General features: G+C 45.0%; 2 protein-coding genes across 6 annotated transcripts in view; one reads left to right on the forward strand and one right to left on the reverse strand.

The window, feature by feature from the left end:
- The window catches only part of RAD51 (RAD51 recombinase), a 28714-nt gene extending 23624 nt beyond the window's left edge, over positions 1–5090 (forward strand). For all 3 annotated transcript variants that reach the window (XM_081127892.1, XM_081127893.1, XM_081127894.1), the window contains exons 7-10: positions 2697–2810; positions 3361–3490; positions 3711–3832; positions 4506–5090. In XM_081127892.1, coding sequence (XP_080984018.1) covers positions 2697–2810; positions 3361–3490; positions 3711–3832; positions 4506–4629 — 490 coding nt within the window. In that variant the 3' untranslated portion in view covers positions 4630–5090. The remainder of the gene's footprint in view (positions 1–2696; positions 2811–3360; positions 3491–3710; positions 3833–4505) is intronic.
- RMDN3 (regulator of microtubule dynamics 3) lies at positions 4285–24250 on the reverse strand. 3 transcript variants are annotated; one of them, XR_013998131.1, is made up of 14 exons: positions 24079–24250; positions 23495–23688; positions 21174–21366; positions 20444–20587; positions 14120–14405; positions 12769–12871; positions 9955–10015; positions 8288–8363; positions 8055–8132; positions 7717–7815; positions 7383–7436; positions 7164–7244; positions 6811–6925; positions 4285–4404 (listed from the first exon to the last, which is right to left on the reverse strand). XR_013998131.1 is itself a non-coding variant. In XM_081127874.1 (13 exons), exons 2-13 carry the CDS (start codon positions 23679–23681, stop codon positions 6872–6874), a joined length of 1416 nt encoding a protein of 471 aa, XP_080984000.1. In that variant the 5' UTR covers positions 23682–23688; positions 24079–24250; the 3' UTR covers positions 5219–6871. The 3 variants fall into 3 exon arrangements, 2 of the variants coding, with proteins under 2 accessions (XP_080984000.1, XP_080983999.1); XM_081127874.1 differs by lacking the exon at positions 4285–4404 and having other exon boundaries at positions 5219–6925; XM_081127873.1 differs by lacking the exon at positions 4285–4404 and having other exon boundaries at positions 5219–6925; positions 7164–7436; positions 24079–24161.
- Between the last annotated feature and the right edge of the window lie 589 nt (positions 24251–24839).

Raw genomic sequence — 24839 nt, forward strand, 5'->3', positions numbered from 1 at the left:
AGGTGATACAGCTGAGTTTTTCAAATGTATGTGTTAAGAATCACCTGAGGTGTTTGTTAAATATACAAATTAGTATGTGTCTTTCTTGAAAATTGTGATTTATTAAGTCTTGTTTAGCCCAAGAATTATTATTTTATTTAAATATATTTTCCTTTATTTCAGAGAGAGGAAGGGAGAGAAAGTTGAAACATCAATGTTGAGAGAGTCATTGATCGGCTGCCTCCTGCACGCCCCCTGCTGGGGATCAAGCCCAAAACCCCGGCACGTACCCTGACTGGGAATCGAACCTCCATGTCCTGGTTCCTAGGTTGATGCTCAACCACTGAGCCACACCATCTGGGCTAGAATTTTTTTTTTTTAACAGGTGTTCTAGATTATTCTCATCTTTGAGGAAGTTCTGGAAACACTATAAGAGGGATGCTTATTTCCAACCAACTTTTTCCAAATTGTGGGAATTGGAAATTCCATGTTGCTTTAGGAACTTAAGCACAGAGATCCTCATAGTCGTCTTTGGGAATGCTGCTAAGAGAAAAGCCATGGTAGCTCTTTGTTTTTCTGGTAAACCATCCATGCTCTCATAGCAAAAGATATTCTCTTCCTGAAAGTAGATTACATCAATGTTTATTGAGGCAAGACTAGAAGACTTGTATAGTATAATACTTAGGCCTCTTGAATCTTTTTAAAAATCTTACAGCCGTAATTTAAATATGGAAAATTTTGTCTCCTATTCCCATTTTATTTGGTCAGGGTCCCAAAGTAAAATTCTGTTCTCACTCCATCTCCTTATTTTCATGCCCAGACGTAATTACTGATTCATCATCATCAGTCCAGTTAATGCCAGGGCTAACCTTTCATTTATGTTGATGGTGGTGAAAAATGGCAGATGAAATGTCCTGGAAAGTGCCAGAACTATGTGTTCCTAATATGAAGAATCCATTGTATGCTATGGAAAAGGTAGTTGGGTAGAGTGGAATCTCCCGATATGGAGATTTAGCTTATTGCAGTGTTATTTCAAGTGCTAGGACATTGTTTTGTTTTTCTATTCTTTTTGGGAGGAAAACTAATTAATAAAGCTAAGTTTCAGAAAAAAAGGTTTGACGGTTTGTTTTTGTAATGATCAGTCTCCACATAGAATAGACTGCTTCTTTAATAACTGATGAAATCGCCCGACCTGTGTGGCTCAGCAGTTGAGCATCGACCTATGATCCAGGAGATCGAGGTTTCATATCCGGTCAGGGCACATGCCCAGGTTTCGGGCTCGATCCCCAGCAGGGGGTGTGCAGGAGGCACCCGACCAGTGATTCTCATCATTGATGTTTCTATCTGTCTCCCTCTCCCTTCCTCTCTCTGAAATCAATAAGGATATGTTAAAAATATATATATATATTAACTTTTAAAAAAACCTGGTAGAATCATAAACATAGAAACGTTTGGTTCTCAAAGAATTATAGCTCATTGATTTTTTTAAACATTCTCTTTTGAACTATTACCTTACGGGAGTCAGTGTTTTATTTTTGGACTATAATGATTTTAGGTGACATTAATATGAAAATATGACTTGGGTGAAAGTGATATATATGATTCTCTTTTTTTCAATATATCTTTATTGATTTCAGAGAGAGGAAGGGAGAGAGACAGAAACATCAATGATGAGAGAATAATTTATTGGCTGCCTCCTGCACGCCACCGACTGGGGATTAAGCCTGCAACCTGGGCATGTGCCTTGACCGGGAATCGAACCACGATCTCCTGGATCATAGGTCGATGCTCAGCCTCTGAGCCATGCCCAGCCAGGTTATGATTCTCTTTTTGTATGGATTGTGAGTAAAAGCTTTACTTAGCAACATTCAGAATTTACTAGGCATAAAGAATGTACTAGGTAGACAAGCTTATCTTTGCCCTCACAGAATTTGTAGTCTTGTCAAAGAATGGCAGGGTAGCTCCTCACAAGTGCCACAAAAAGACCTAAATCAGTTTTTTTGGAAGTGTAGAAGAGGGAGAATCACATGTATTTGAGAGGTACAGGGAAGTTTTTATGAAAGTGCAGGCATTTAGTTGAGTCTTGATAGATGCATAAATCAAATTATCTTGAAGAAATGGGGCTCCAATATGGTACATTTAATGAGAATGAAAACTGTCTTACTCAAGTCATTCTTGTCTTAGGTAGCAATTACAAAGGTGAGAAAATAAGAGATATTTTGCCTTTCTTAAATGCAGAGGGGAAAAATCATTATTGAGGTATAATTACTAGCAAGAAAAAAGAAATATATTTGTTCCTCTTGAACTTCTTAGTTTTGAGTTCTTGATTAGAAGGTTTTATTCCTATGTAATAAGTTTATATGAATTTAATAGATCTTTCAGTGATTTTTTTTTTTTGGTCTCAATTCTGTCATGGTACCCTTGGTTTTTCCAGGAGAACACTGTTTCCTTATATTTGGAAGTTTCTCATTCTAGTTCAGAGTCCTCAAAGAATAAATTTTATTTATCCTGAAGTCCTGCCAGGTAGATCTACTCCAAAGCAGTAACTGCTGTCATCTTTCTATAATTTATCTAGACTTCCTAATAGGAAGGAAGTGAATATTCTTTAGCCCCAACACCACTTACCTACCCATCCAGGTAATTTCTTTATTAGAGATTAATTTCTCATCTGCCTGAGTTATATGCGCCACCTGAAAATGTTCTCTCGTCTTTTCTAGATATGGCCTCTCTGGCAGTGATGTCCTAGATAATGTAGCATATGCTCGTGGGTTCAACACAGACCACCAGACCCAGCTGCTTTATCAAGCATCAGCTATGATGGTAGAGTCCAGGTATGTGTTCAGTAGAAAACACTGTATATGCTCCCAGGACCCTTACCCTGAACCTTATATAGGCTATTTGGCCATATTGATAGTAGCTTGAATTAGAAATGAGAAGATTTAAGTTTTGGTTCCTATTTTGACACTCTTACTTTGTGATTAAACTCAATGTTAAAAAATGAAGCCATAGGCCTGGCTTGGTAGCTCATTTGGTTAGAGCATCATCCAGATACGCCAAAGTTGTAGGTTCCGTCTCCGGTGAGGGCACATACAAGAAGCAACCAATGAATGCATAAATAAGTGGAACAACAAATCAATGTTTCTCCCTCCCCTTCCTTCTAAAAATCAATAAATACAATTAAATAAAAACATAATTCACCTGTACTTATTGGAAATTTCCCTTTGTTATATGGTACCTCAGACACGAATGCTATACAAATGTGTTAATGAAACATCTATATTCACATGTAACTATGAATATGAAATTTTAGCATATGAGAGGAAGGAAGCAGAATCTGACATAAGCTAGAAATGGGCTTCAGAGAGTCCTTGTTCCCTGTAGGTATGCACTGCTGATTGTAGACAGTGCCACTGCCCTCTACAGAACAGACTATTCCGGTCGAGGTGAACTTTCAGCCAGGCAGATGCACTTGGCCAGGTTTCTGCGGATGCTTCTGCGACTTGCTGATGAGGTAAGTTGTCGCATAGGGACAGAAAAGAACTACTTTTAGGGGTCACGGATTCCAGGAGCCTTCCTGGGAAGCCAAGAAATCAGGGCCTGGTATCATCAAGATAAGTTAGATATGAAGAGAGACTTGAGTTGTTCACTGGTTTGTGGGGAAAAGGGGGGGAGCAGTACAGTCCTTGGAAAGTCTATGGCCACAAAAATGACATTTATCCTTTCTCCATCAGTTTGGTGTAGCAGTGGTAATCACCAACCAGGTGGTAGCCCAAGTGGATGGAGCGGCCATGTTTGCTGCAGATCCTAAAAAACCTATTGGAGGAAATATCATTGCTCATGCCTCAACCACCAGGTAAAGTGACGGGATAGATGACTTCATCTTGGAATGTCATGTTAACTATGAAGTAGACATGAAGATATAACATTTCCCTGTTAAAGCTACTATTGTGTAATTAGAGCAGCCCTTGCTAGATCTAATTACCATGCTTTGGTTAGTATAGGTGTTTGCTTTTAGTTTATAAAAGAATTAAGCCTGGCTGGTGTGGCTCAGCGGTTGAGCACCAACCTAGGATCCAGGAGATTGCAGTTCAATTTCTGATCAGGGCACATGCTCAGGTTACGGGCATGATCCCTGGTTGGGGGCGTGCAAGAGGCAGCCAATCAGTGGCTCTCATCATTGATGTTTCTATATCTCTCCCTTTCCCTTCCTCTCTCTGAAACCAATAAAGATTTAAAAAATAAAAACCTAAAAGCCCTCAAATGTGGAGGACTGAATATAAAGAATTGATATGTCTCTTCATTATTAAAAGAATTGTTTTAATATGGAAAATCCACTGGGGAGAGGGGGCGGAAATGACAGGGCAGAAATGGTTTCCTCCAGGTTGGAAGTGCCCCAAGAAGTACAGGAAGGTTCCAAAAGTCGTTCTAGGAAACAAATATATTCAAATTTTTTTTAGTTCTACCATAAGTAGGAATAGAATTTAATTATAACAACTTTGGTGTTTTGGTCTATGTCTTTGGCTCAGACTGTACCTGAGAAAAGGAAGAGGGGAAACCAGAATCTGCAAAATCTACGACTCTCCCTGTCTTCCTGAAGCTGAAGCTATGTTTGCCATCAATGCGGATGGAGTAGGAGATGCCAAAGACTGAATCATTGGGTTTTTTCCTGTGATGAACCTAAGTGCTGCAGCCTAATGGAGAAGACTGCTCCCTAGGGTTCTTTGCAGGCCTCTTCCTGTTGTGACTGCCAAAAAAAGGCTTCCGGAAAAACAGCTATTGTATTAGCTTTTCTGGTGGAGTAAACAGGCAACAGGTCTGTAGTCACAAACTGATCTGAAATGTTTATTCCTTCCCTAGAGAATATATTAATCTCTATGTGAATTCTTTGGTTTTGGTGGGGGGCAGTTATGAAATACCTCTGACATAGTGCCCTGAGGTTGACTCAGAACTAACAGCTGGACAACCTTGTGTCTCTAAGAAAACTAACGTTGGGGAGACCTGACTTTTCTCTCACTGTCTGAATAATGTTGAAAAAATGTCTGAGCAACATGGCAAAAGGAATGGGTCTCCTCATAGGTTCTTTTTCTCTGTCAGTAAAACTGTCAATCAGATGGAGGTTCTTAAGTTTGTGTGCCTGATATCTTGTGTAAGAATTTGGTTTTAGTTAAGGAGTATTAAGCAGACCTGATGGGCCACTAGCCTTTTACCATCTACTTGCTTGGGTGTTTTTTTTTTTATTGCTAAGAGTAACTCAAGATAATTTTGGAATCTTAGGCATTTCAGAGGCTTAAGTAGATTCATTGTGCGGCTGCTAATAAAGTAGTTATTTGTGGTTTATAGACTGTTTATAGGAGTTATTCTGGTACAAACTAAGTATTTCAAGATAGGGCCTTTATATCTTTTTGGCACTGGGTAGGGGTGATCAGTTTCTATTGCTTGAAAATTTAAAAGGGAAGTCCTACATTCAGGTGATTGAGCTTATTGTCCTTCAACCTAATAGATTAATACAAGATGTATATGTCATGGCTTTCCTGTGGCCATTGTTTTTATTCTGTAAGTCTCATGTTGTAGAGGTCTGATGCTTCCCTGGATTATTCTACTTCCAGGGTTCACAATATTATTCTTCCCCTTCACACTTCCACTCAGGATGGATTTTAACCAATTTCAGAGGACCTCTCAGCTAGTATTGGGAGGAAAGGCAGTGAAAATCTCTGCTGGTGCCTGTGTCGATTTTACTATATGTAGGAAGATAGGGAGATATAATTTAATGCAGCTTTGTTTTAAAAGCAGTTCTGGAGGTCTTCTCTTACCAAAAAACAAACCTGGGGTGGTATAATAAAGCCACAGTGACAGATTCTGGAATGAAAGCTTGATTTTTGTATAAAAGCATCTCGGTCTTTTAGGACCTATAAAATATTTAAATACCTTTGACCTAGAAATTTGTCTCAATTTTTCTTGTAGGTGGGATTAGGCTTTGTGCTGCTGGCTCTGAGTGAACATGAGTGGGTCAGGGAACACCTGCTTAGTTGGACTAGGCCAAAAATCAGCTCTCTGCCTGTGTTTTACAAGTAACTAAAATTTTCACTGAAATAGCATTAACCAGAGCTTATTCTAAACACGCTGGTGCTATTTTTCTACTTGTCTGCAACAGCCTCTATAGTAGGAAACAGTTAAGGAAGTGTCAAGAGTAAGGAGCTGATAACAAAGATAGGGGGATATAATCACTTCTAGTCAAATTTGGTTTATTTTAAGTTGGTACCAAAATATATTCCAGGCAACTCCTCAGATCATCATTTCACAGTCTCATAAACTTTGTGCACTGCTACTGTTCCAAAAGCAGCCAAGACTGGAAGTCAAGTGGTCCAGCCCCTCAGCCCAGGATCAGTTAGAATCCACATGATAGGTGAGAAGAGGGCAATATCCATGGACTACCAAGCCTTCCTTTTACCCTTGTAGGTAGGATGTGATCTTAGGACTATATAATCTGGTGTTGAATATTATTCAGTGAAAAAGATTAGAGAGTACAAGTTCTGTGTTTTGTTCCTATAGCTCTTTGAAGTTCATTCACCTTACCAGCAGTTGAAGGCAGCCTTCAGTTCTCTACCCACACTCAACCCTAGGACAAGTCTTGATTTTTCAAGAATTCACTTAAGGGAGAATACAACAGAAACCCAGGTCTCAAGTACCTCCCCAATTTCAGATTAATTAAGGGATTAGAATAAATTAACCAGTGGAATGGTAGCAGGTACTGATTAGATCAGGAGTCAGGATACTCCCTTACCCAGTCTTGCTCAATTTCCTGATCTAAGCAAGGCCTAAGGGAAGACAGACCTGATTTTCATCCCCCTTAAGTAGTGGTATTTCTTAAGTCATGAAGGCCATTGAAATGTGTTTAGTGTCCTAAAATTACTTCCAATTCTTCCAGGTCCTTCTGGAAAGCTGAATCCTAGGGAGACAAGAGAACAAGACTAGGACCCAAAATCTATGCCAACATTTCCCAAACCACTGATACCCAAGAAGGGTCCTTTGCTTCCTTTCTGAGCTGTTATCATAGCACCTACATGCAAAAGTATAGACTCTTTTCTAGGAAAATAAGATTTTGTGGGAAGATTTTCTTTCTTGAAAAGGTCCAGGGATGACTCAATGATAGAACCCAGTGTTACAAAGGCTCTTAAAAGCATTACCTCATTAGTGACGTCTGGCAGCTCCATGGCCAGCTTCACCCACTGTCTAGCTTCAGAGGTTTTTCCTAGTTCTCTGTAGCACTGAGAAGAGACAACAGTGAAAACCTGCAAGAAATACCTCCAGGATACTAGAAGGGGATAAGTAGGTATGCTTTTAGGAGTTAACAGAGTATTATCAACATACATACTTTTCATTTGTGTTGAAATAGGTGAGTTTACCTTGGAAATATACACCCTTCCTGCTTTGGAAAATCCTGGCTGTAGTTCTTCAGCCTGGAGGAAGGAGGAGGGCATTTCAGTAAGGTGTTCCCCAAATTCAAGTCAAGCTCTGAAGTATATTAGAGATTTCTAGTCCCCTACCTGGAGACTGATTTACAGTGGGTCTGGGGATTTATATTTTTTTATAAGCTCTCCAAGTGGTTCTGATTTTCCCATAGAAAAGGCAAACAAAATTGCCCCCTACCAGAAACCCAATAATGTCCTTAGGAAAAACAAGATCACCCAGGCATTTTTGGCTGCTGTCCACCCCCTCCCTTCCTTCCTCCCCTGATACCTTTAGGAAGCTCTGGAGGGCATCCTCAACAGTAGCACTGAGAGGGCTTTCAAACAAGGCTGTGGCAGTTTTCTTTTCTAGCCAGCTCAGGTGCGCAACCTGCCACCAAAAAATCAAGGTGTGAATAAAAATTCTTTAGCAAGAATTTTTAGGAATATTGCATATTCTGTACTGAAAACAAACTCGGTTAAACAGGGCTGGGTCCTATCACAGTAACATGACCAAGAGGACATGGTCCTTTAGCCAGGCTGAGGCCCCTGCTCCCAAATTTTCACTGCAAGGAGATCGGTGTCACAGGAAACTGAGGCCCTTATATTAAGGACTGGAATTTAGCTCACCTGGTAGCACCACCTGCCAAGGAGAAAGTGTGCCATGGGGTTTTCTGGCTGGAGAGCAAGAGCTTTATCCACATGCTCCTGAGTGGGAAAATGTAAATATAAACTAACATTAGACACCGGAGTTGATAAGGGGAAGAGGAGTGAGTCATAGAGGGGGTAGGAACACACTTTGCAAGGAGCTAGAAAGAGCAGGGAACATGGACAGCACAAGGGAAAGAAGAGACGCTTCTCACCTTGAAGCTAAAGCCACTCTGGATGCGCTTCTGGATGCCCTCATGCTCAGCCAGCTGGCCACAAAGCACTGCATACCTAAGGGGGAAAGCAGCAGCAAGCTCAGGGACAAGGGAGGGGCTTTCCACCCATGGACTAATGGCACTGCCTCTTGCCCCTGCACCCTCAACTAGAGCTGAAACTATCATTTCCATCTGTATATAATTCGTCTTTTCATAGACCTATAGCCCCAATGCATATTATTTTGCAAACTGGTAGGCGCTCCAAAGTATACATACTAGGTACCAAAAGGCTGGGTCTTCCATAGTAAATCTCTTAATATTTAGGCAAAGTCTTGGTCCAAATTTGTAACAAATTTCCCCTCATAGTAAGTACAGCCATAGGTATCATAAAAACTTGAAAAGCAGTTCTCTAATAATCAGCATCAAAGGGTAAGAGACCTGAGTACATTGCTTTTTGTCTCCAGAGCAGACAATAAAAGGTTTCATTAGCCTTAGACGTATACAGGTATACCATTAGTAAACTACTCAAGACAATCAAATTGGGGTGAGATGCTCTAGGAATTTCTGATGTTAACTTGGGAACCAATAGGAGCAGAGGAAGAAAGGTCTCTGATTTCAACCCTCTCCTTCCACATCCTTCTTCCCAGGGGAACAAAGCTAGCCACCTTCCCATCTTCTGTCTTCAAAAACAAAGGTCTCATTACCCCATTTATCCAGCCTTATTTCCAGAAGTACAGTTGACATTAAATGAGTGTCGAAAGGCCCAAGGTGCTTTTTCATATATTCATTAACTATCTGGGGGTATTTGTATCAGGTACTTCCAGAGGCTCATTTCCATGTTTAGCCCAAACAGCTGTTTCCCAAGAATACCTAAGAAAGCATGAAGCCAATTTCCATTCTTAGGAGTCCAGGAGCTACAGAGAAGCAGCACCCCTGACACCCTAGAAACTCTGATGACCTGGCCTCTGAGAAGACGCCTTGCAGAGATAAAATTTCAGCAACAGATAGAGAAGCAGCCTCTCTCAGCTCACAGTCTGAGGACAGATATGGAAAGCAAGAGGGGCGGTAAGGAAAGGAACATTTTCACTAACACTCTGAGGTGCTAGAGCCAGGCCCCAGGACACAAGTTGGCCCTGACCCATGCAAATTGGTGGAACTCTGCCCCACATGAGACCACAAACAGGGCTGTTGTTTCTGTGAGCTAATAAATTGACTATTGAACTTCCTGGGGGTGAACACACATCCCCTTATTCTCATGCATGCCAAGCAAAGAAGCCAAAGCCCACCACCAGCGAGGCATAGCAGCTAGGGGAAAGCGGTTGTGCAGGAGAGGGGAGCTGCAAATTATACCAGCCTCCCTGGGGATCCAAGAACCCACAAGTTTTGTAGATGGGATGGACTTACAAAGCTGCTCATTTCTCCAAGCCCCAACAGAAAGAAAAAAAGCCTGTATACTCTCCCTTGCTTCATCCTGAAGGCACATCACAAAGAACACTTCCCTGGGCCCCTAGCTGGGGGTAGGGCAGGGCATGTGGAATTAAAGGCCAGAGCTCCCCCTCCTGGTTCTTATGGCAAATGCTTTCGTGGCCAGGGCAGAAACAACAAAGCTCCACCCCCTCCACATAACCCATGCTGGCTCTTCACAGGACCCTGCAAGGTGTTATTACCATTGGTGACAGTAAGCATTCTCATCCCCCTTCTCCAGAGCGGCCTCTGCTTCTTCTTTTCCTGTAGGACGAAGGTGATCCAGAGTTGACAAGGGCTCCCATGCACACTTCCTAAGGGGGCTTCAGGAAGGACTGTTCCAGTTCTCACCAATGCCCACCCAGCCTGAACTTGTTTGGAAATAGTTGTGAACTTGAACAGAATGAAAAGCTGCAAGGAGCTTCTCAGGGATGACTTCCGCTTCACCTCACCTTCCCAATTTCTGTCGTCAGCTGTCCCAGCTACCTTGTTTTTACAATACCCACTGATGTGCTCACAGCACTTCAAATAGAAAAGGACTCAAAGCCAATCTGAAGTTGCTGCACAGACCTGACCCTGGAGAGTTTTTGATTTAGGGTCTGTGATAGACTTCAGGGTATCCATGAATCCCTCTAAAGTTGTATAAAATTTTAGGTACATGTGCATTTTATTGGGGAGAGGGTCCACAGCTTTGATAAAATTCTCAAAAGGATCCTTGTTCCAAAAACATTAATCACAGCTCTAGGCCAAAACTCATCAGAGCCAAATGAACTGAAGTATGACCAGAGGTGACCTTTCACTTATTTAGTCAAGTTTTCTAGACACCAAAACTAACAAAGAAATTGAGGCCTAAATACGTGAAAGGTCTTGCCAAGTCCCCTTGAGTGACAAGGCACCTGGAGCCCTCCAGATGACCATTATGCCTACACAATGGAGATAATAGCACCCTGAAAAATGGGACTTCTTTGATTAAAATGGAGAAGGCCTGGAAGGGAACATTGAGAAAGTGGAACAAAAGTAATGTGTTGAGGTGGCACACTGGCCAATCTGAAATGTTTCTTCATCCTTGAGTGATAGTAATGACGGCATGCTGTATATGCAGCAAATTCATTTTAAGACGGCTGGTGAGAATCCTCTATCTCCCATTCCAAACAGAAGGACGATGCTCCCACCAATGAGGGACATTTTCTCTTAAGGGATTTTTCTCTGCCCCTTTAAAGTACTGTCTTGCTAGGAAAATAATAGTGAAGAATAAGAAATAGCTCCTGCCAAGTTAGACATAGGGGTGAACAGATATTGCCTGAGATCCCAAAGAATGGTTGCCTCCTAGTTGTCCAGCCTCTAGAGATAGAACAAAATGAAGAACTTTAGACCTAGCAAGGACGGACGGTTGTGAAAAGCTGGAGTCCCAGAGCAGGAACAGACTTGTGCAAGATGCTAAACTCAGGAAACCAGGCCAGTGCTAGCTGTGGCTGTTCTTAGTAAGAGCTGGTCAATGACCAAAGGGAAAGGAAAGGTTCTTGTTGATACCAGAAACCCCAAAAGCTGATCAGAATCCTCACTTGAAATTTAGATGGGAAAGCAGAAACTTAAAAAGAGAGAAGCAAACAATAGTACCTTTTGTTAAAATTTCCAGGGATTTTTCTGAAGATCTATAACAATAAACATTTGACTCAATTGGCCTGTTCTTTTTATATCAGTTTGCTAATTCTACAAAAGTTTAGAACAATGACCTTGAGGAATCGTCAGATTCTACATTATCAAAGATTCAGTAACATTTGCAAGGCTGTACGTTTAAAAGTGGGAAAGTAGACAAATCCACTTTAGGTAACTGAACCACAAGATCTGGAAGCCCACTGAGGGTGCATGACTCTGGTTTGTAGACAGGCAGGACACATCACTGTCCCCACAAAACCAGTCATTTTTTATTCAGACATGCTCAGAGATAGGAAGGGAAAGAGAAACATTGATGTGAAACATCAATTGGCTGCCTTCCACTTACGCCTGACCAGGGATCGAACCCACAACCCAGGCATGTGCCCTGAACGGGAATCAAACCAGCAACCCCTCAGTGCACAGGACAACGCTCCAACCAGCTGAGTCACTCAGGCCGGGCCAGTAGCTTTTTTTGTTGTTAATCCTCACCTGAGGATATTTTTTCCCACTGATTTTTAGAGAAAGTGGAAGGGAGGGAGAGGGAGAGAGGGAGAGAAACATGAGAGAGAGACACTGGTTGGTTGCCTCCTGCACACACCCCCACTAGGGCTGGGCATCGAATCTGCAACCCAGGTATGTGCCCTTAACCGGTAATCAAACCCACAACCCTTCAGTGCACGGGCCAATGCTCTAACCACTGACCCACACCAGCCAGAGCTGGGCCAGTCACTTTTTAAAGTCCCAGGATTCTCAGTGACTTCATGGTAGAGAGGGATGAGCCCTGAGCCTGGTGTAAGTCAGATGCACCCTATCCCCCAGGGCACAGATTTGGCAGCAGAGCTGCTAAGTAGATCCCAGAGACTTCTAACCTAGCAGTATTCTCCCAAACTACTTACAGGAGCTCAACAAATATACTCCACTCATATTCTTACCACACCTGCCTCACAACCTCCATAACTGAAACCAGAGTCCTAAACCACAGCAAAAAACCTCTTCAGATTAAGAACGGATCGCTTCTCGGCCTTTGGCTAAGATCAAGTGCAGATTAAGAACGGAGGTTTTGCCCTCTTTTGTGTTTGGGGAGTGAGAACAAAGAATTAGGGCTTATATGATACAAGTACTCCTAAAAGTGTGCACTAGTGATGCTCAAACCACAAGGATGTGCAGAAAAGCAGAGACTGTTCTCTGTATCAAGGAAGCAGGGGTCCCTGGGAGCTCAAGTTTGTCCCTAGTGAGTAACTGAGCCACAGCTGCCCTGACAGTCTGCATCTTGGTGGTTTCTCTGGACCCCAAGCAGATGGACTAGCTCCACCCCCACAATCAGTCAGTCACCTTCCCATCAGCAACCTGTCAACACTTACCATTTAAAGCATATGACTTCTTCTCGCTCACCTCCTCAGTGAGCTCACACATGTCACTGTAGGCCCGGGCCAGGCGCCAGAGAAAGTCCTGCCGACTTCCATACTACAGACCAAACAGAGAAAGGGATGGAGGCCCCTCTTACTCAGAGAAGTGGGACTCTGGCCTTTCCACACCCTACATTTGAGTCTCCAAGCTAGTGTGTTACAGATGCTGACATTATACCAGTTTTATGCATAGACCTCCAGCCCCATACCACCTCCCTTTTCTTGGGCATTTTCACATTTTATTTCATTGTGTCAGCACGACTTCTTTTGTTGTGCCTTGTTACATCTTGGAGTTGACCTTTCCTCTTTACAGTATCTGCTAGCCACAATGCCCTCCCTCTGCAGTAGTGCCCACAAAAAAGGGAAAATTCTAACTTTGGGGGCATTTATACTTGGGTGAGCATAAATTCTGGCAGTGAACTTGAGGAAAAGGGAATTTTGATTAAATGAGCTATACACTTAACCCTAGAGTTGGTGCCCAGCCAGGAGTGGCTCAGTGGTTGAGCACTGACCTAGAATCCAGGAGATCGGGGTTCGATTCCCAGTCAGGGCACATGCCCAGGTTGTGGGCTCAATCCCCAGTTGGAGGCATACAGGGGGCATTGATCAACTGACCAATGGCTCTCTCATCATTGATGTTTCTATCTCTTTCTCTCCCTCTCCCTCTCTTCTGAAATCAATAGATATATTAAAAAAAACAACACAAAAAAACCCTAGAGTTGGAAACCAAGTGAGACAGGCAGCTTGGGTTCTGCCTCAAAGGAAATAAAAGGACATTCCAGTTCTCTCCACATTTCCCTCTACTGAGAGGTGGAGCTCTTGTACTATGTATAGGAGGCAGAGGACTGCCTGCAGGAGGAAGCTCTAGAGCAGGCATAAACCTAGGGCCCTGGTGGCAGCATTAATTTTTATTTTTTATTGATTTCAGAGAGAGGAAGGGAGAGGGGGAGAGAGAGAGAAACATCAGTGATGAGAGAATCATTGATCAGCTGCCTCCTGGATGCCCCCTACTGGAGATTAAGCCCACAACCTGGGCATGTGCTCTGACCCAGAACTGAACCATGACCTCTTGGTTCATGGATTGATGCTCAACCACTGAACCACACCGTCTGGGCCTAGGGGCAGCATTTAGCCCCTTGGAAGAGGATGCTCAACCCTAGAGGAAAGGTGCAGAACCAGCCATCTCACCCTCATTTACCTTCCCATGTCACTTTGCAGGTCAATAACCACAGTGGCCTGTTCTTGTTCCCTAGGAGTCAGGAGGGAGGGAGGGAGAGGGTGGACAGGCAGGCAGCTGGAGCCTCACCGCTAGCTTGTTGTTGAGCAGCAGCTGGAAGCCTTCCCGCTTGCTCTGCTCACTGCCCTGGTGCAGCTCGTCAGCCTGCTGCAGGAGGGGCAGCACATCCTCCAGGCCAGGTAAGCCTTCAGCCTCCAGGGCTCTGGGAACCGGGCCTGAAGCCACCTCTGCCTCCAGGTCCAGAGAATCCCTTCTCCCAATCTTCACGGTCTCACAGCTCACTTCATCTTCCCCGTCTTCACTCTCCCTGTCAGAGTCCCGGTCATAGTCAGATTCAGCATTAGCTGTTGTGTAACTGTGGCAGAGAAATGTAAGTTACAGGGTCAAAGGAGGGGATAATTCAGCCTTAGAGCCCTAGGGTCTGTCCCCTACCCACAAAGAGGGACTCCATCACACTTGTCCAGAGCACCAAGTAAGAACCATTCCCCCACTTGTGGGCAAAAATTAATCCTCTAGAGAAAACCTCCTATGGGGACTATGGGCTGGGAAAATGATTTAGGAGAAGAGTGGCCAACTCGGGGTGTTGTGACAGTCAGGGGCCATTATGAGAACCCCCTGCTTAGCTACTACCAAGTCTGCCAGAAAATAGAAAGAAAGAAAAGCCTAGAAAGGTATGTACCAAAATGTTGCCAGTCTACCACTCAGGGTAGAAGAATTAAAAGAAAATCGTTGCTCTGGCCGGTGGCTCAGTTGGAGCGTCATCCCGAACACCAGAAAGTTGCGGGCTCAATTCCCAGTCAGGGCACATACCCAGGTTGCAGGTCTGATCCCTGGTTGGGGTGCGTACAGGAGGCAACCAACTGATGTTTCTATCTCACATCAATGCTTTTCTCTCCTTCCTCTTTGTCTTAAAAAATAAATAAATAAATAAAAAATAAAAAACATCCTCAGGTGAGGATTAAAAAAATTTTTAAGGAAATTATTTTTCTATTTTTTTTTTTTCTATCTTTTAATATGAATGCTTTAGTGAGCATATAGTCTTATAAGTAAAAAAGAAATGAATGTTTAATATAAAACTTCAGCCTTGTCTGGGTAGCTCAGTTGGTTAGAGTGCCATCCCAGTATACCAAGGTTGCAGGATGGATCCCCGGTAAGGGCATATACAAGAATCAACCAATGAATGCATAAGTAAGTGGAACAACTGCCCTAGCTGATTTGGCTCAGTGGTTATAGTGTCGGCCTGCTGACTGAAGGATCCCAGCTTTGATTCCGGCAAAGGGAACGTGCCTTAGTTGCAGGCTCAATCCCTGGCCCCGGTAGCGGTGCATGCAGGAGGCAACCAGTCAAGGTATCTCTCTCACACCGATGTTTCTCTCTCTCTCTCTCTTTCTGTGTCTCCCTCTCCTTCTCTCTCTCCCTCCCTCCATTCCACTCGCTCAGAAAAGCAATGGAAAAAATATCCTCGGGTGAGGATTTTTTTTTAAAGTGAAACAACAAATCGATTTTTCTCTCTCTCAAATCAAATAATTTTTTTAAAAAGAGAAAAACTTTAATGTAGGTGGAGCTGATCTCCTGAGCTAGATGGCTCACCAGGCTCAGGGTTTGTCAATTATTTTTGCTTTGTCAGCCAAAGACACCTGTCAGAACCAACATGAGTGGGTGCCAGCCTCGGAGGCCATGGGCAGCGACAGATATCCACATTTTTTCTTTCTCAAGTCAACATGTCTCTCTATCCCAAGTCAGCCACCAAACCTAAACTACAATAGGAGTAGCCCTTGGAAAGATTTGGAATTGCTGGGGGTGGGGTGAGGGCCATTTGCAGCTAGAAGCAGGAGAGGAGAAAGATGCAAACAGAGCCCCCTGGGAAGGTATCTCTGGGGCACCATAAGCGAGTGGTCTCCTGCGGAGCCCCAACCTTGGTGCACCCAATGAAGAGAAAGCTAAGTTTCTCTCAGATCATGGCCTCTACCAGTAGCTGATTAGGGTATTTTTCCTAACTGCCAACTGAATCAGACAAAAACATCAGGGGAGAAGATAGGATTTCCAGGGGCCGGAATCAGACACCAGAGAGTCCTCCGGACTGAGTGAAGGAAAAGCAGGCTCTGTAAGCCAGAAGGTTCTGAAGAACACTGAAGACCTTTAGAGATAAGCCTGCCTCCATCCCGGAATGAAAGATAGGAGAAGGATCCCTACTGCTGGAGCAAAACAGAACTGAAGGAGAGAGATGAGCTGAATGCTGTAGGCCAGAAAGCCAGAAGGGCAAGGAAGAAGACTCCATCTAGAAGGTACCAGGTGAGTAATCCATGCTGACTGCTGCTTTATAGAGGAGCTTCCAGAATCCTCTAATGAAGGGGCCCTAGAAACATTTACTCTAGGAACTTATAAGGTATTTAAAACCTTCTTAATTTCACCCTGCTTTTTAAGAGGTTATCCAAGTATCTTTCCCCTCTAGCAATTTTCAGTAAAAACTTTAGAAATTAAAAGGACAAGGAAAAGTGGCATCAGATTTCATAATCAACCTGGGTGGTGATGAGTGAGACCACACAGGGGCATCCTAGAGAAACTCCCAACCCGATTCCTACGGCCTGGACAACAACCTGCCCCTACACAGCCCAGCCAGGCCCGAAGGCAAATGGGTGAATGGGTCATCTGGGGTGGAAAACTTGAGTCTCATCACCTCCAGTTGGTAGAAACGAGAAACCCCATTTCCTGCTGGACTGAAGGCTGTCTTGGCCAATTAAGGAGTTCAAATCAGGAGTCTCCCAGGAGGGACGCCTGCTCTTACGCTAGAGCACGGTCATCAGCAGTCTCTCCAGGTTACTAAGGCAGTAGAAAAGTCCTACAATTTTCGATCCCTCTGGGTCCTAAAGGCCAAGGACAAAGGTCAGGAGGGGCTTTATTGCCACCCACAGTGAGAAGTGGTAGAGCCTTGCAAGACAGGGAGGCTCCAGAAAGGCTGGCACACTGAGGAGGCTTTTTATTGCACCTCAGCCCCACTTTGAGGCGCTCTGCCTCACTAATTTGCAGGCCTGCTGCCTGGCATGCAGTGGGCAGCTGACACTTGCTGAGTGAGCACTGACATCAGCCCCATGGGCTTCCAGGGCTTGAGAAGAAATTGATCAAGTGCCAGAGCTGCCAGAGCTACATTGGCTGCCGTCCCTATATTCAAATCATGTTCTCACACCTCTTGGACCAACCCAGTCCTTCGAGAAATCCACCAGAGAGAGGGGGGGGGGGGGTGGCCTTTTTTTTTTTTTAAATATATCTTTATTGATTTCAGAGAGAGGAAGGGAGAGGGAGAGATACAGAAACATTAATTATGAGAAAGTCATTGATTAGCTGCCTCCTGCACACCCCCAACTGGGGATCAAGCCTGCAACCCGGGCGTGTGCCCTGACTGGGAATAGAACCTCGATCTCCTGGATCATAGGTCAATGCTCAACCTCTGAGCCACACCCAGCCAGGCAACCGGTGGCCCTTTTGTTTAACAAGTCCTGCAGCTTTTGAGATCAGCAAGGGACTGGCTGGGACCTTTGAAAAGGCCATTTGGATCTTTACACTCAGGTAGAACACAATGTTCCCACAGTGGGTTAAGGACCCAAGGCTCCCTCAGAGCAAGGAGCCCAGAGCTATCCTACTCTACTCCTTGAGGGATCAAGACTCACACATATCTTCCCTCCTGGCAATTAAGTTTCTTTCCTTTAACTTCTATGCCCCATTAGAGGGGCTGAGCTGAAGTATTCAGATACAAGCAGGTATGGACCTTGACCCTGAGATACTCTCAGTGGTGTGGAAGATAACACCAAACTAAATGAGGTGATAAATGCTCAAGGAGATGAAGTCGCAGGCAATCCCTCTTGGCTGGGATGCCCGGGAAGGCTTGTTGGAGGGGCTGGTGTTTTAGGGCAAATTTGGTTTTTACACGAAGGAACTAATGCTGTGTTGCTACAATGCTCAGGGAATGAGCTCACGGACCCCACACAGTGACTCTGCTTCTGCCACATTCAGTCAGTCCTCTGGGAACTCAAAGTTGCTATTTGGGGCAAAAAAGGGACTACAGCTTTCAGTGAAGTTGAATGGCCCATCAAATATTCTTATCCTTTCATCCCTCAAACAAGCACTCCTTCCCTGGGGCCCACATTTTCAAAGTCACTGCAGAGTTTGAGGTCTCCTCTCTTAATTTCCCCTTGACCTATATGGCACTGATCATGGCAAAAAGAATTATTCACTATGGTCACTGCCCCAGATGGCAGCCAGCTAAACCAGTCTTACATCACATGCCTCCATTGGCTTCCACATGCCACACGATCAGTCATGGGGCTGAGCCTACTGGAGCTATAATTAAGAAAGCCACCCTTCCTCTCATCCCATCACAGGTGGCAGGGAGGCCTGTCCTGCCCCTTATGGGAGCCCCAGTGAGCACCCACAAGCTTCTCTGGTTAAACACTCTGGCTCTCACTGCCCACAGAAGTTTGTGTAACTTCTTAAAAATCATCAAGGGCCTTGAGTTCTACATGCTGATCTTGGGCAGAGCTGTGACCTCTCCTGTTCTACCCTCTTACAAAGTTCAAACATCAATTCCCCGCCCAAGTGACCTGCTTCCTTGGCTGCATAAAGACGCTCCTTAAGTCTCAGGGCCCATTATCAACAACTCTGTCCTTGCAATCCAGATGTGTCAAATATTTCCTTTCTGCCCCTCCTCTAAAACAGCCCACTGGAAGCATCTCTCAGCCCAGAGTTATTAGGTAAATTGAACAGAAAAGGACCACTTTCGTTAACCCTTGAGAATACAGACAATAGGGATCAGACAACCCAGGCATCAGTAGCCATGAATGGAGGACTAAAGCTCTACCAAGACTTCACTTTTTTTTTTAATTTTTAGAAAAAGGGGGAGAAAGAGGGAAACACTGATGGGAGAGAGAAAAATTGATTGGCTGCCTCCCACAAGTGCCCCAACCTGGGATTGAACCCACAACCTGGGTATGTGCCCTGACCAGGAATCAAACCCACCACCCTTTGGTGTACAGGATGATGCTCCAACCGACTGAGCCACCCCGCCAGGGCAAGACTTCGTTTGTTTCAAGAGGCATCTAAGCAATAATCAAATCCAGCACAAGTGCCCAATGGCAGTGACATAGAAAAAGAGTAATATTATTCTTAATTTTCTTAGAAAGCCAAATGAGAGGCAGGAGAATGGCCGAGGCTGAAATCTCTTGAGTAAGATGTACTGAACATACTATACTACTATGGGCAGTGAGCTGTGGCAGCTCTTAGTCAATGGGAAGAACTCCCAAGGTCTGCATGGGACATTTCTTCCTGTGAAGGCTCTTCAGTGCCCTGACGACCAAGCCATTCCTCAGATCACAGATCCTCACACCCCTGCAGATGAGCCTGGCTAAGCCTGAACTTGGCATCTGTACAACCCTGGGCAAGGCATCAAACCTTGCTAAGCCTCAAGTCTGCTCTGAGAAACCGAAGAGCAGCACCTACTCCACAGGATCCTTGTGAGGAGTGAGAAAATACCTCTAAAGTGCTTAGTACAGTGTCTGTCAGAGAAAGAATAATCAGTAGTTAATATGATGAGGTGTTTTAGCTAAAGAGGGACAGTGCTGCAAAGGTCATCCTAACTGGCCATTTATAGTTAAGTCAGACATTCTGACCCAACAGAAGGCTTGGGGATTTTCTGCACCAATCTTTTTCTTGAGGAAGGGAGGTCAGCAGAGGCCACCAGAGATTAGCCTCTAGACCTCATGCAGACCACCTGGATCACTGAGCTAGCAGCAAACAAGGGCCAGTCCTACCATGTCAACATCAGGCATTGCAACAAAGGTGTTCAGACTTCATGCCACTAGTAGTTTAAAATCAAAAGCTTTAGCCTGACCAAGTTTGGAGGCTGTCCACAAGACTCCTGCCTGCTGCCCCGTCTCACAGCAAGGCCTATGGTCAGACCTGCTGGGCCACCAATTACTCAGGACAGTCACCTCCCATCTGTAAAGTTGACAAGGGAGCAAGCCTCCCCTGTGGGAAGAGAACTTCCAGGGGAAGGGGAACATACTCAGTGAAGGAAATAAAGTTTTTGTGATAACACAGGAAAATGCCCAATTAATGTTATAGGGAAACAGAAATAAAAAATATATAATAACTATATAAAAAACAAACCTACTCAGAGGAAAATAACAGGTGAAAGCAGTAACCACTGTTAACATTTCTGTTTGGCTTGATGACACAGGTGGATGGTTTTTCTTATTTCAACTGTTCTGAATTTATTTATACCCTTACCTTGTTCGAAAAATTACTTATAGCAGCTTGGTGTGAATTTTCCATTGATAAACATTGCTTTCACAAAATGTAACCTGGCTAGAGCCACAACTGCCTCCAGGAGACATGACTCACCCGCCTTCACTCTCAGCATCTGTGAATGTGGCTCCCGAGGTGGCCGTGAAGTAGACAGAGCTGGAGCCAGTGGAGTCACTCCTCTCACGGGCAAACGGGAACCTTCGTCGCCGAGCCACTCTCTGGTTCTCTTCCACGTGGGATCTGAAAAGGTGGCACTAGGCACCATCTGCCTGTCTTTCCCCTCACCATGAGGGAGCCTCTTACTACCACTCCTCATTAAAGGGCCAAGAGCAAAGAAAATCCTGGGTCTTGGCCCTGGCCAGGTAGCTCAGTTACAATGTAGTTAGAATGTGGTCCAATATGCTAAGGTTGTGGGTGGTCAGGGCACATACAAGAATCACCCAATGAATGCATGAATAAGTGGAACAACAAATCATTGTTTCTCTCCCCCCTTCCTCTCTCTATAAAATTAATAAATTTAAAAAAAATTTTTTTTAAAGAAATAAAGAAAATCTTGGGTCTCTACACTCACGAGATCAAGGGCAGCTCCCTGGACAGACCAGGGCAGATCAGGTGAGTTTGAACAAAGCATTTCAGCCTCTACAACAGATCACAAAGGCCCACAAGAAGCAAGGAACTTGTGCAAGGCCAGCTTCCCTGCCAAATAGATGAGAAGCTATAAAGCTGGCTTTCTCCTTAGAAACAAACAGCAAAGGCCAGAACACAGCTCAGCTGAAAAAGCTGTAGGGGCAAGGGGCAGGACAGGAGAGGAGGCTGCAGTACTCACCGGAACTCCCCAACAATCTGCCCAGCAAGCCCCTGAAGGCTGCTCCTCAGCTCCTCTACCTCCTGCCGCAGTGCCACCAGACTGGTCAGCACAAAGTCCAGGCGGTCCAGCACCATCTCCTGCCCTTCTCGTGGAAGGCTTGGCAGCACCACAGCATCTCCAGCCTCACCTGGGACTGCCTGAAATGGCCTCACTAAAGGAAGGAGGACAGGAGACAGTGATGTCCATGGGACATAGTGAGGCAAAGATCTTGCACCTAGAATTCAAGAACACTTGCTTCTCACTGGAGTTCAATTTTCAAAGACTCAGAAAGCATATGTTCACAGCTAAGTCTTGTTAACAAGTCCCAAGTAACTGTAACATCAAGAACCCAATCTACAAACAAGAGCCTTCTGTTCGTTGAATCTTCCACACCATGGCAGATGATATAAAATGCTTGCAAGAGTGAGGTTCCTCAAAGTCAAGACAGCTGCCCTGCCAGAATAAAAGAAAAACCTATACCTGACTACAGGCATACCTCGGAGATTCTGCGGTTTTGGTTCCAGACCACTGAAATAAATCAAGTGCCGCAATAAAGTGAGTTGTAATCTTTTGTTGGTGAAGGGTCTTGCCTTCAATTAAAAAAAAATGCAGCCCAGCTGGTGTGCCTCAGTGGCTGAGTGTCAACCCGTGAAACAGGAGATCACGATTTGATTCCCTGTCGGGGCACATGCCTGGGTTTCCAGCTTGATCTCCAGTAGGGGCCGTGCAGGAGGCAGCCAATTAATGATTCTCTCTCATCACTGATGTTTCTCTATCTTCCTCTCCCTTCCTCTCTCTGAAATCAATAAAAACATGTGTGTGTTTTTTAAAAATGCAGTATCTGTGAAGCACTATAAAGCAAATCACAATAAAACGAGGCATGCCTGTATATAATGCACAAATGCCAGTCAGTACCAACCCCACAGCAAAACTAAAGTTGAGCTCCCTCAAATTCTGATCTTTCATGTCACAAAGAATAGCAAAGAAAACTCTGAGCTCCTCTCAAGAACTACTTACACTATCATTAGAGAGGGGCAAAGAGAAAAAGGGTAGTTACTGAGAGAAAAGGTACACTGGAAAAAGCCCATCAAAACCCATTGGAAAAACACCATTACCAAGACCTGAACTGAGCTCTAGGTAAACTCCAACAGTAAATGCTAGTAAACTCAGAGCTACCTAAGGCAATTTTACTGGAAAGTGTAAATACAGGAAAGAAACAAGGGAGGTAGAACCCACACTCCAGCAAGCACAAATCTGTTAAATCTAGAAACAACCTAGGCCATATTATAATACACACCCAACAGTGCTCAAGAATGTAGAGCATGAAAGATCCCTAGGAACATGGCCATTTTCTCCCAACCTTGGCAGAACGACTACTGCTAAGAAATTACAAACAAACAAAACATAGAGAAAACGAAGGAAAGACAAACACACTTGTTAACACTAGGTTACTACCAGGTTATGAAATGCTGACAGTTACAATTTAAAATAACTCTGAAGACTCTTCTAAAACTAACTTTTCTAAACCACCTGGCATCTGGTAATCAGAAAAAACACTCATTCCCAATTAACATGGGGTGAGATACTCTGAAAGCTCCTCTATTCCTTGAACGTGAGGTCTAAACCAGCCGTAGATGCTTTGCTCAAATGAGTTAATTTAATATGAAAGTTTTGCAAAACTGAAAGCACTACCCATATTTCAGCTGTGGCTGGCTTCCACCCATATTCAGCTTCAACTGCAAGAAAGTGCACTTGCAGTCCCATGCTATGTTAAGTCTAGGGGACCAGGGGACCAGGCTCAATCCTGTCTCTTACTTGCTCTGTGACAACTTTGGGAAAGTTACACAATCTATCTTAATCTTGATTTCATCATAAGAAAAGTAAAAACACTTGGACTAAATAGTTTCCAGGTCCCTTCATTCTTATAAGTAATTTAACACATAAGCCTCAGGACTTTTAATTCCTACAAGATCAGTTTTTCCTTTTGCCTACTTTTGAACTCTTCCTCTACTTATTAAACACCTCACCCAACACTAAGCAAGTATCTTTAACATTTATATAGCACTACTGTGGCCAGAACCAAAAGTGAAAGCTAAACAGCCTTTTCACAATATACTTTCCTTGGGGAAAGAGAACAGAAGAGGGAGAATGCTTTCCTTTTCAATAAGCTTTCCAAGAAGGTGAAAGAAATTCTCAGGCACCCGCCTCCGTTGTCCGGTCCCACAGGCTCTGCTAAAGGCAGCCTGTATCACAGGCCCATCCATCAGCCGTGACTGCGGCCTCAGGGGACCAGCTCCTACCCTGGCGTCCGGGCTCTGAAGTCTGCGTGACGTCCAGCGACTTGGGCAGGAGCTGGCTGTGGCCATGGCGCTGGGTCCGTTTCCACCGCTGGCTGTAAAGGGCACACAGGAATCCAAGGCCCGCGGCGGTGCCCAGCAACAGTCCCAGACCGGAGCGGGCGCCGCCCAAGACCCCCAGTCTAGACATGATGCACCTGCAGCCCGCGTGAGCAACCGGGAGCAGGCGGGCGGGGGGAGAGAGATTCGTGAGCGTGGCCCACCCACCTGCACGCCGAACTCCTGGAGATACCTCTTTGTCCAGACCCTGAGCTCCCAACTTCCCTCCTCCCAATCTGGATCCTAAGACTTCCGCCAGCCCCCAGAGCCGAACTACCGCGCCTCTCACCCAGCCTGGAAGCAGCCTCTCCTCCAACACGCCCCCTAGCCCTGATCTAGGAGGCAGGTTTCTGGGCCTCCAAACCCTCCCCTACGGCCTCACAACACTGCACTTCACAAACCCGCCGCCCTCGGCCGCAAACTCCTGGCCTCCCCCCACGCCCTCTGAAGACGCCCTGGTCTTGCAGGAAATAAACTCAGACCCTCACCCAGCCGCTCAACACCATGGCAGCAGCCGCCGCCGCCGCCTCACGCTGTCAATGGTAGTGACGTCACTAAACGGCGCCATCAGCCCAGCACGCCGCGCAGTTAGGAAGGCGCGGCGAGATGACCGCTCTAGGCTGCGCCTCCCGCTCAAGCTTTTTTTCCAGGGGCGGGGCCACGGGCGCAGGAGGGGCGGAGCCAGCAAACGGGCAGAAGCGGGAACGGAGTCGGAGGGAAAGGCGGGAAGCTGACTCAGTGGGGCCCTGCGGGAGCGGGAAGCCCCGCCGCCGGCCCAGCTGAGTTACCATTTCTCTCTAGTCGCACCAGGTTACCTGCTGTTCCCGGAATATCTTTCTACCTTGCGTCTACTGTTGCTTCCGCCTAGAACAACCCATTCTCTACCTAGAAAACGCGACCCCCTTCCCACCTATCCTCAACAATCTCTGGTAACTCCGACTTCATTTATTTAGGCTTAATTTGTTGATGCATTTTTATTCAAGCTGTTTACTAAACACTAGACAATAGCGCTTTTCGCAGTTCAAATCAGAACAAATACAGTGGTACCTCGGTTTTCGAATGCAATCCGTTCCCGAAGACCGAGTTCTGAAACATTCAAAAACCGAGGGGTCAACAGCCGACAGCTGGGCCTCAGGATCTTGCCCTCAGCAGAAGCCGTGTGGCATGTTCGACTTCCAAGGCGTGTTCGAAAACCGAAGCATCTCCGTCCTGGTTTATGGCGTTCCTAAACCGAAATGTTCATCAAGGG

This window comes from Miniopterus schreibersii (assembly GCF_964146895.1).
Source record: "Miniopterus schreibersii genome assembly, chromosome: 1".
Classification (NCBI taxonomy): Eukaryota; Metazoa; Chordata; class Mammalia; order Chiroptera; family Miniopteridae; genus Miniopterus; species Miniopterus schreibersii.

Excerpts from the sequence above, each read along its gene's own strand:
- RMDN3 (XM_081127873.1), bottom strand. The coding sequence starts at position 23,681 with ATGTCTAGACTGGGGGTCTTGGGCGGCGCCCGCTCCGGTCTGGGACTG. Across the intron at positions 21,367-23,494 it reads TTCAGAGCCCGGACGCCAGG|TGAGGCCATTTCAGGCAGTC; the intron begins GTAGGAGCTGGT and ends TCCTTCCTTTAG. Across the intron at positions 10,016-12,768 it reads GAAGTCATATGCTTTAAATG|GAAAAGAAGAAGCAGAGGCC; the intron begins GTAAGTGTTGAC and ends TTCGTCCTACAG.